Source organism: Python bivittatus, unplaced genomic scaffold, assembly GCF_059951505.1.
Source record: "Python bivittatus isolate LINGU-HERP-01145 unplaced genomic scaffold, Pbiv_v1 ctg000020_np1212, whole genome shotgun sequence".
NCBI lineage: Eukaryota > Metazoa > Chordata > Lepidosauria > Squamata > Pythonidae > Python > Python bivittatus.
In genome coordinates this window covers 31,820,767-31,831,376 of record NW_028277030.1, presented here as the reverse complement: position 1 = coordinate 31,831,376, position 10,610 = coordinate 31,820,767, and the positions used below count along the sequence as shown (strand labels likewise).

General features: G+C 41.1%; 1 protein-coding gene across 1 annotated transcript; it reads right to left on the bottom strand.

The window, feature by feature from the left end:
- Positions 1–219: 219 nt before the first annotated feature.
- On the bottom strand, positions 220–8,643 carry TMEM18 (transmembrane protein 18). Its single transcript, XM_015890663.3, has 5 exons — positions 8,437–8,643; positions 6,349–6,469; positions 3,857–3,911; positions 2,326–2,419; positions 220–1,115 (listed from the first exon to the last, which is right to left on the bottom strand). Exons 1-5 carry the CDS (start codon positions 8,482–8,484, stop codon positions 1,020–1,022), a joined length of 414 nt encoding a protein of 137 aa, XP_015746149.1. The 5' UTR covers positions 8,485–8,643; the 3' UTR covers positions 220–1,019.
- Between the last annotated feature and the right edge of the window lie 1,967 nt (positions 8,644–10,610).

Below are 10,610 nucleotides of genomic sequence, written 5' to 3'. Positions count from 1 at the left end.
TGTTAGACTTTGCTTGTTTCCTGAACAGCAATTTGTTATGTTGCTACACCTCTGAGCTTGTAATCGCCCAGCACAATCCTATTCACATTTACTTGAAAGTAAGCTTACTTGTTAGTAAAACCATTTTAGATGGAGTTCAGAAAGACTTGCTCCTATATAAACGGATATAGGCATGCAATCCAAAGTATTTATAACTGTCTAAAAAAAGAGAGAACCTAATGAGCTCTTAAGCATTTAATTGAAAAAACAGGAAAAATGTACATATGACAAGTACAGCAACCCACACTATTAAATTACACTTCTGATATAAAAGTTTGAACACAATGCCCACAAAATCCAAGAAATTTACAACCAAGCAAGTAAGCTTAGCATAGGCATTCACGAAGTGGGAGGTGACAAGACATGCATCGCAACACAAACCATATGACTTATATACTTGCATCTGATGTTGCTATGTCAGTATAAAAGGCTGGGAGATTGCATCATGATGTCACAATGCAATGTTTTATCATTTTTGCATTACTGAAGTTGGTACCAACAACTGTTACTTTTGTACCAAGAAAATGTTGTATAAACGCTCTCGGTTATATTGCTATGATACTTGCCAAACAGAAATTAATCATGGGTGACAATCATGCAGCTAATCAGTTTTATGAACTGATACTTATTAAAATAAGTATTTTTTCATCTGACTGACATCTTGGCATATTTGATGCACAAAATCTATCATAAATACCTGAATAATTCATGCATAAAGCCATGTTAAAATAGTACATTAGAGAAACTTTAACAAACATATGAAATGCTTTATGACTAGTTCAGAATGAATTAGTCTATATAGTGAAATACCATGTAAGAATTGCTCTAACAGTGTGCTCAAAAGAAAGTGATTTTTTTCATAAAGCAACAAGAACATAACACCATTTATGAAGGAGTGTAAAAATCCAAATCTTCCAACCTCAAATTATTATGGGTGACAGAATGCTTGTCACATCACCAGTTACAAAAGAAATACTTATTTATTCACTTTTCTTATTTTCTCTACTTGCTTTCCTTTTCTGTTGTATTGTCTTTAGTTCTGTCATTACGTTCACTGTTTTATAAACCCAAGCAATCTGAAAAACAAAAACAAATTATGACAAGTGAAATACAATTCCTAATAGTGTTCTGATTCTCCAAGGGCCTCTCTTTATGCACCCAAATCTCCAGATATAACAGAAGGCGCCATCAAGCTTGGTGAAACCCAATATCTGAAGTACTGACAATCTTTCCAAATGAGAACAAAACCTCATTACTGAGTACAGAATGCTATCAGAATGGTGGTGAGAGAGGACAATAACAACCACCATCACAAACTTCCCGGAGTGTGTAAATGATCTAAAGCAAGAGTTGACCAAACGGTGACTACAGACCCCAAGACATCTGTCATCCTTCAAACAGTCCAATTAGATATAAACGTTACTTTTAAACAGACAAATTTGCATCACATTTGAGCATTCTTGCACCAAGGGTAGTGGATTTTGCAACATTCTGATACTGAAAAAAGGGGGGAAGCCTAGATCGTGGTGTCAAATCATGTGATGATACCTATGAAGGAAAACACGGCGATAGTCAGAAGCAGATCAGCGCCCGCAGTCACCTTTCCTGAGTCCCTTAGAGAAACAATAAATGCCCCTGTTCATGAAATGCTCAGAAGGCAAAAGAATGTTGATAATCTTGAGGAAGGATACTTTAAAGTGAGAAAAGCTACGGAGAGCAAGGAAAGGGAGGTAACCCTCAGGGAGAAATAACTCACGAAGCAGTAATTTTTATTTTAAAACACATGGCCTTTGTTTCTTCAATAAAACACTCTTTGTAGTTCTACCCTAATCACCTCACTACTCCTGACCTTACAGATTACAGGTATATTTTAATTTGCATAAGCCTATATAAGGGGGTTGCATTCCTGACCCTTCTTAGGTTCGCTATTGAGCTTCTGGTATTGAAATAAACACAATTTGTCTTTCAAAAGGATGAGTATTGCTGGTCTCCATTACTAACACACTTCAGTGGTCCAAAAAAGTGACCATGCTTTGATATAAAGCCATGAGTCTCTGCAGTGGGAGCAACTGATGTCACATGTGTCAAGATATCACTCCAATGAGGCAAGGGACATAATTTGCGTCATGATTATAGCGGCTACTAATAAATGCCTCGGTACCAAATATCATGAAAGGGTCAGCAGACGCCCTGAACAGGAACTTTCCACAATGAAACATTTTGTTCTGGTCCCTTTTGTATTTCGACTCGATGCCAACATTTTTAAGGCAAGAGATTAGTACGTACCACTATGAAGATGGCATTTAGCAGTAATGGTGTTGAGAACACTAATGAAATAAACATTCCTCGGGAATCAAAGTACTGGTGCTTTGAGAACAATCTGCAAATGAGCAAAAATAAAAATAAGCATCCTTGGTGAAAATAATGCCATAAAAGATGGCAGTGGATTAAACAAACTAAAGACTGTATTCCAAATTGAAGCATCTTTTAAGACAATGTTTCTCAACCTTGGCCCCTTGAAGATGTGGGGACTTCAACTCCCAGAATTCTGGGAGAATTCAGAAACACTGTCTTAAGAGATAAGATTCTACTCCTTAATTTTAATACCAAAAGTCTGAAAACTGTTTTTCCAGGTTAACACCTGCTTTGTGCCACTTGTACTTTGCTGCCCCCTCCTGAGCATTTGGCTCAGTTTAGCCACACAAGGTGGCAGGGGTCTCCAATAACTGCACCCCTAAAATCATGTTTGCAGCGCTCTTGCTGTTGGGCCTTGGCGTCTTCTATCCGGAAGCCCAATGATGCAAACATTGAGCACAAGACAGCCATTGGAAAGGAAAACCCCACCGGTCAGGGAATTTCAATTGGTGGGGTCTAGGCAGAGAGCCTTTTCTGCTGTAGCGCCCGCCCTATGGAACATCCTGCCTCCTGAGGTCTGGTGTGCCCCCTCCCTCATGGCCTTCAGGAAAGGTATTAAATCCTGGCTTTGCCAGAAGGCCTGGGGGCCAGAGGGGCCCCCGCACCTGTGGAGATGGCTGGTGGGATGATGGGTTGCCCCCCCCAGCATCTTACAGATTTTTATAGGGCCAAAATTAGAGGAGGTTTTTTATGGTATTTTTAATATGTTTTTAAATTATTTATAGTTTTTAGCCATCTTGGAGAGAATTGTATTTCTTCGTTTTTATTGTGAGCCGCCCAGAGTCACCCGTGGGGGAGATGGGTGGCATACAAGCCAAATAAATAAATAAATAAATAAATCAATCAATCAATCAATCCCCATCTTGTTTCAGCTTTCTCTTGCTGAGTCACAAATCTCTTTTCATATTTTTTTTTAAAACACACATACTGTATATAAGACATTGATATTTCCCAGCATGAAAATGTTTGTTCCAAAGAGAAAAGTTTACAGATTATGCTGCTGAACATCAAGGGTTTAAAGCGAAGCACGCTAAAATCTCACTGATTTCAGTGACAGAAAATTAGGCACATGCTTGTTAGGGTGTTTGGCATGCAGCATTTGAAGGAGTTTAATTTTATGACTTCTGCCAGGGATTGGTAGTACGTGACTTTCTGTGTGTTGTTAAACTCAATTTCCCATCAATCCCAAGCAACATGGCCAATGCTAACAGAAGATGGGAGTTGCAATCCAAACACACTTGGAAAGCACATATTGCCAGCCTCTAACTTCTGCCACTATGTGGGGTTTATATGATAACGTGCTAAAAACATTATAAAAGTACAAAACCAACAGGAACAGAAGGTTTTTTTTTTTCAATACAGTGTAACATTCTACATAGTTGTAAGACATTCATGTAATTACCTCCAGTTTGCAGCTGCTATTTCATTTATATATTCTGCACAGAATACCAGGATCACTAGAAAGACAATTGCAGATTGTTAAAGGATACTGAATAGTTAACGGCAGCATCTTTATACACCCACTCCTTGTTTAGCAACTGACCTCCATTCCAGTGCCAAGTCATTAAGTGAAATGGTCGCTAAGTGAACACGAGACACAGAGAGAGCGAGAAAGAGAGAGAGAGAGAGACACTGCAAAGATCACTGGTTGCTGACGTCTCATTCAGATAAAGTTCTCTTGTGCAGCAATGCCAGTGTTACTCTCATTCCGGCATGTGTTATTGTCAGGTGCATGAAATCTGGTCATAAATGTGTGCATTGGCCAGAAAATGAATTTTTTATTACCATTTATTACTGTCCTATTTGTGTAATGGTCTGTGGGAATGACCTTGGGAGACAGGAGGGAGTGCAACAGACTGGAAAATCAGCATGTAAAACATATCTCAGCCCACAGATGTGAAACATTTCAGAAGGGGCCATCCCTAGTTTTCCAGAGAGTAAAAGGAAAGGAGGGGAGAAATACTTTCAGTCTTGCAAGATTCCATTAATGTAACCTTACAATATAGATAGAACTAGTACTCCTGGTTGTGCTTCTTGTCTGGACTCCTTTGGAGGGCTAACAATTTGCAAATGGTCGCTAACCGAGCTACAGTATTTGCTAAATGAGGAGTGGCTGTAAACAGAAAGGCTGCACAATGTACATATTTTGCATGCCCAGTGCCTCTATCCCAAGGTTACTTAGCATGCCCAAATAAAGCAGCAGGAGCAACAACAGCTGAAAGCCAATCAGTGATGTTACAGCATCCCTGGTAGGGACAATAATGAATGTTTTCAACGCTTTTTGGGATTTGTGGGGTTAGAAGAGGAATGAGATTTGGAGGCCTCTGGAAAGAAACTGTTCCTATCCCCGCTTTTAAAACCTCACCTAAAAACTGCCTGGCAGTGTGGTTGGAGGGTTCTGCGGAGGCAGTCAAGGCCTATGTGGGGAACATGTAGAGTCAAATTCCCCATTTAGCATATTCCATCGTGAGAGAACATGTAAGATGTACAGTGGTACCTCGGGTTACGAATGCCTCTGTTAATGAACTTTTCGTGTTTCGACCAGCTCCGGCCGCAAAAATTTATCTCAGTTTGCGAACTCCGCCTCGGGTTACGAACCGGATCCGTGGCCATTTTCCCTGCTGCCACGCGGTCGCGGCTTCCTGTGGGCAAGATCATGGTAGCAAGGAGATGTTTGGTGAGGCTTGTGGTATGTTTTGTGGCGTTTTGGAAGGTTTTTGGTGTGCTTGTCAGCATGGCTCCAAAGAAAATGCAGAGCAGGCTTGGCAAGAATAATTTGCTTCAGGTTGTGACCAATTCGGGTTGCAACCAGAGTCATGGAACGGATTAAGTTCGTAACCCGAGGTACCACTGTAATTCAACAATGTCTAGAGGACCACATTTCTTCACCTTTGGAATCAAGGATTATTATACGGCAGATATTTTTTCCCAGTAAAGAGCTTTTTACATGGTGTGTATGCTTCATCCCTACTATAGATTTGACTTAAACTAGTGGAAAACTTCAATACCTTTTTAAAATTTTACATTTATCATTATAGCAAGACCAGATAGCTCATAAACTCAATGCAGAATTAAATAAAGGATTCTTTTAATCATTCAATGTAGAAACTATCCATACTACGCTACAAAGTATAGATTCCAAGGAGACACTCAGGAGCCAATTCTCATTCATGAACTAATCCATCACACATCCTTCTCCCAACAGCAGAGAGGGCCATGAGGAAGACCCAATGGATTTAAGACTGAATTTCCCTCTCATGTGTGGAACTGCATCATGGGAATATAACTGCCAGAGCATTAGCTAAGATTAAAGTCGTAGCTTGGGCTCACACGTTGCTTTAATCAAGAAGGGCAAAAAGTGTAGCCCCCGGTGTGCTCTCAGAACGCTCAGTTTGCTCTCAGAATGGACAGAACAAAAATGGAGGTCTTAAAAGAGTAGACTATGAAGGAATTCAAAAAGCCTTAAGTCATATCAAAACTTAAGTTGCCCACTTCATCCTTTACATATTCCCCACTCTTTCTTACCCCAACTGGGCCCATTTGGAAGTACTGCCCTGCTCAATTTGCAGCTATTCTCAGGCCACGTAATACCTGTGGTGGCCCTTCAGTGGACAGAAAATCCTTGCTGCTGTATCCCTTTGAGCTATAATATGGCATTTGGTGTGGTTTAGTATGTTCAATGAGTCCAAGATTCGTGGTTTGTAAACCATGGTTTAGTATACTGCACGAATTTAGCCAACTGTATTTTATTCTATAAAGCATGACTTAGTGTGACTCTATACAGACTAAGCATTCTTAATGAATGAAGAACATTCACATATGATCCTTAAAAATTTGTGTCATTGTTAAACAGAGAACAAAGATGTTCATACAAATACTTCATGTAATACTTACTGATAGAAAGAAAATGTCCTATTTGCAAACGATAGTGCTGGAATGAAAGGTAAGTAAAAAATAAGCAGACTATGTGGAAAAACACAAGAGCTAAAATCCATGGTTCCGACCAATCTGTGTCCTATGAAAAAACAGAAGGCAAATTTATCAGAATTATAACTGCAAATGAGAGCCATTCATTTTTGCTTCTCTGGTATACTCATCACTCTTCCATAATCACCTTCCTTAATCAGCTTACTTTAGCAAAAACTTGAAAATAGATATAACAATTTAATCAGAAATCATGCAAACTGATTTGCAAGAAATGTTATTGTGTTTGGAACCGCCGTTCCAATGGCTTTTTATAGAATAAACTGAGGGCATTCCTAACTGATGCCAAAAGACAAATGTTTGGATTAAGAGTTTACCTATACTTAATCATAGATCAGAGAAAAACATTTCTGGGAAGTTAAGAGAATCAATTATAATTTGACTGCATCTGGCAGAGATGAAGAGGAGGAAAAACAGAATTATAGCAAAAACTTAAAAGGAGAAGGAAAGAACATTTCTTTAAAACAGAGTTGAAATCCATGGAGATGAAGGAGGGGAGGGAAGGGCTCTAAGTGAGGAACTGAGATTTGGAAACTGCAAACATTCACATCACAGACTTGCAAGCCTAGTGGATAAGTGAGAGGAAAGGAAGCATGCAGGGAATGTAGCTTTCATATATTCCAAAAGTTCAATGACTGGGTGGCTTAATAGTCCAAGAGGAGCTGCAGAAAGGCATCCGGCAACATGCTAACTGGAAAGGTTTAACCATGCACAGGAGAATGCTCTTCTCATGCTTTCTAAGGCTGAAATCCTGTGCATGCTTACCTAAAAGCAAGCCTCACTGAACTCAGAGAAATATAATGCTGAGTAGACCACAATGTTCTGTCCATCCCGATTCCCTGGCTAGGAAAAGCTAATAAAAGGGGGAAGCGAGCAAGAAGAAATGGCTACAAACGGAGATATAGAGAAAATGGGAAAAAAATGGAAAATGGAATTTGCCCACCTTTTTGCAGTCTCAATCTAGATGACAAAACCTCCTCCACCCAGTCTCAAATGTCTACCGCTGCTAAGATTCCTGTTTGCTATTGCCGTTCGTTTAAGAAAAACTGCTAGATCCTAAACCGACAGGACAGACCCAAACGCGTTTACGTTTGCAAAATATAATAAATGAATGCAACTCGCAGCTCAGCAGAGTCCTGGGTCTGTCGTTTTTTTCCCCCAAGCAGGAGGCAGCCGTTCAGCAGCAAAGAAACTAGGCTCGTATCTCACAAAGGAGGTGAAACCTCACACACAAAATTATTTGATTTTTTTTTTTTTTTTTTAAAGACACCTCTTGCCTGGGCTTCCTCCCACCTGTAAGGCAGTACTCCAGCGAGCCCTTTCACGCGCTTCTTCCTCTAATCCACGATGCCCGCAAGCAACACACGTATCCAAGCTTTGCGGAACAAATTCTCAGTCTCTCTCTACGCAAACCGTGCCTGACGGTGCACCTGTGAGACCGTCCAAATCTCACCTCCAGACGCTCATCACGTGGCAAAAACAGATCCAGCCGCTATTCTAACCAAACCCCACATGCCTTTTACCCAAGCAGATTTTGAAGCAACGGCTATTCTCGGTGTCCTCGAAGGGATCACGCGTAGTTGCCCGCCGCTGCCACACGTTGCCCTGTCTTTCTGGAATCATATGGGGAGGGGGCAGTTGAGAAAGATACAAGTTCCTGTCTTGCTGCAAGCGAGAAGGTGGGACAGAGGGAGATTCTGCCCAGGATTCTCCCGGGAGCTGAACTCCCCCCCACCATCCTCAAGTCTCCCTTTGAGGTTGCAAACTACCGCGCCTCCGTCTTGCAGGGGGAAGCAGAAACACCAACGCCCAGCCCACTTTTCCACTTGTAGAGAGCTTCTTTTCCTAGAGCCCCGAGACCGCAGAGCTCCCTTCTCTGGCTCTACCTCTGCAGTCAGTTCACACGCCCGACCCTGTTCAGCCTGGCGAGATTCCCCCCCCCCCGCCGCCTTGCAAAGGTTCCTAGTGGAACGCGAAGCCTCCGCGGGCGGGAATTACCGTGAGGACCCGAGTGACTCCGAGGGGCTGGCGCCCTTGAAGTTCCATGGCAGGGGAAAGGGCTGGAGGACGTCTGAAGCTACATGCACTTCGGTTGCAGTTTGAACACAACTAGTCTGGTGTCCTGGTTAAAGGTGTTGGATTGGGACGCAGTTTCTATTCCGTCCTTGGCTATGAAAGCTCACTGGGTGACTTTGGACTAGTTCCTCTGTCTCAGCGGAACTGTTGGGGGAGTGGGTAGAGATTTCTATGTAAGCTTCCCTGAGTCCCTGGGAGGGAAAAATTAATCAAATAATATGCAGAGTATAAGCGGGTAGCGAACAAGAGGAACCTCTCTACATGCTAATGTTTTGTATCGCTTCTTTATCGTATAAATTGCTGTGCCGTCTGTTCCATGAGAAAGCCGGAAGTGTTTGTTTGTTTTAACTGCATTGGGCTGTAGCTCTTTGGGAGTGAGAGATGGATTCTCTCGCGAGAATCTCTCCCAGTTCCTACTAGCGAGAGTTCTTTCGACGCTTAGGGATGGTTCTCGCGAGAGTTTTCTGGGACTTGAGGCTATAAATACGGCTGGGCGGGTGTGGCGCAGGGGTGGGTGTTTTGGGGAGTGGTTGTGGGTGGCCGAGCGGGTAGGAGGGAGGGATCTAGTTGAATGTTTTGCTGAAGAAAGGGCGGGAAGGGCGTTGAAGAAAGGAATAGGTACAAAAACGGCTTTTTTAAAAAAGAAAAAAATTGTAAAGGGTAGGAAAGCATATAAATTTTTAGAAAAAAATACCTTTTTCTTATTTGAAGTGCAAATCCGCTTTTGTAGTTGTGTGTCTTGGGAGGGAGAATAGGGTAATAGAATGTTTTTAGGTTTGTATAGTTAAGGATATTAGGGGGGGTTATTTTTTTTCGAAGATTAATGCAGAGTTTGTATGGATACTTCCTTTTCTTTGAGATTGAGCCTCATTTCAGTGATTTTTATTCCCTCTTTAAAAAAAAATAACAGCATGAATTCCATTGAGGTGCTACACAATATAGATAAAAGATATTATTGAAAAAGGCAGGAGAAAAATCAGAAAAACCAGAAAATTTTGAAAGGAAGCATGTAATATTTAATGTGTACAAAAATTAAAATACAGGGCTGTAATAAAGATAAGGATTTTAGTCAGGGGCTGACTTGAATTTTATGGGTATATTCTAATCTATGTATGCCTATTATACCTTTATTGACAAAGAATTACTGATTGGAATGATAAGGCTATTTTCCTTAGTAGCTGCATAACAGCGTTTAATTCTTCTTTTAAAGTACAAAATTAGGGAAGCTAAAATCACCCAACTTAATTTTTTTACAGTAAGTGGTAGTTTGTTCAGTGATTGAGAATACCTTAGAGCTTTGATTTAATTGCCCTTGGAATCATATTGCAATCAAACTGCTCCAAAGAAGACACCTGACAGGTTCTCAACATCTCCAGGTGCATGAAGGCTCTTCTTTCCTCTCACAAGTGCTACTATGCCTGCAGGAATGTGGGGCCCCTCAGTCTATTCTTAATTCAAATCAGCCACAACACCCCAGCACAAAACTCCCACATGAGCTCTTTAGTTCTTTAGTAAGTAGACTCATCTTGGGCTGCAATCCTTCAAGCTGTATTTAGGAATAAGTCTGTTTGGATACAATAGGGAGGAATTTAATTCTGATTGCTCTTGTTGGGAAGATTTGCTCAGTTTGTTTATCTAGCAAGTTGAAATGCTTATTTTAAAAAGGGAGAAAATCTGGAATATGTCTTAAGGGGAAAAGCCATATGTATAGCTTTTTCTGCAGGCAAAATGGTGTTGGAGGGAAGCTCTTGGCAACCAGAAGGGGGTGTGTATGTGTGTGCCTGTAGTAGTCTCAAGAATTAAATAAAAGCTGGATAGACCAAGCCCCTCACTATGTCACCAACCACATTGTAAACAAGGCATTTGCGCAGCATGATTTGTGTTAGGGAAAAGGAAAAAATACTTTAAAATTGGAACAGCTAAAGACAAATTTAGCCTGCTACTTCGTTGGAGCTAGGGGTGAGCTGAAGATCAGGTTGTGAAGACAGTGTCCTCTGAAATTGGTTAGCAAGACATCTTTGTGCTATAATGATTAGTGGGATGTGAGGATGAGCTGTTGGAAAAGAGCATGGTTTTCCTGGGGAACTTGTACCTCT

Bases quoted from the DNA above. Each gene is read 5' to 3' on its own strand.
- TMEM18 (XM_015890663.3), bottom strand. From the start codon at position 8,484: ATGGAACTTCAAGGGCGCCAGCCCCTCGGAGTCACTCGGGTCCTCACG. The intron at 6,470-8,436 runs GTAATTCCCGCC...GTTTTTTCATAG, and splicing joins GAGTCACTCGGGTCCTCACG to GACACAGATTGGTCGGAACC. The intron at 3,912-6,348 runs GTAAGTATTACA...TTGTCTTTCTAG, and splicing joins AGGACATTTTCTTTCTATCA to TGATCCTGGTATTCTGTGCA.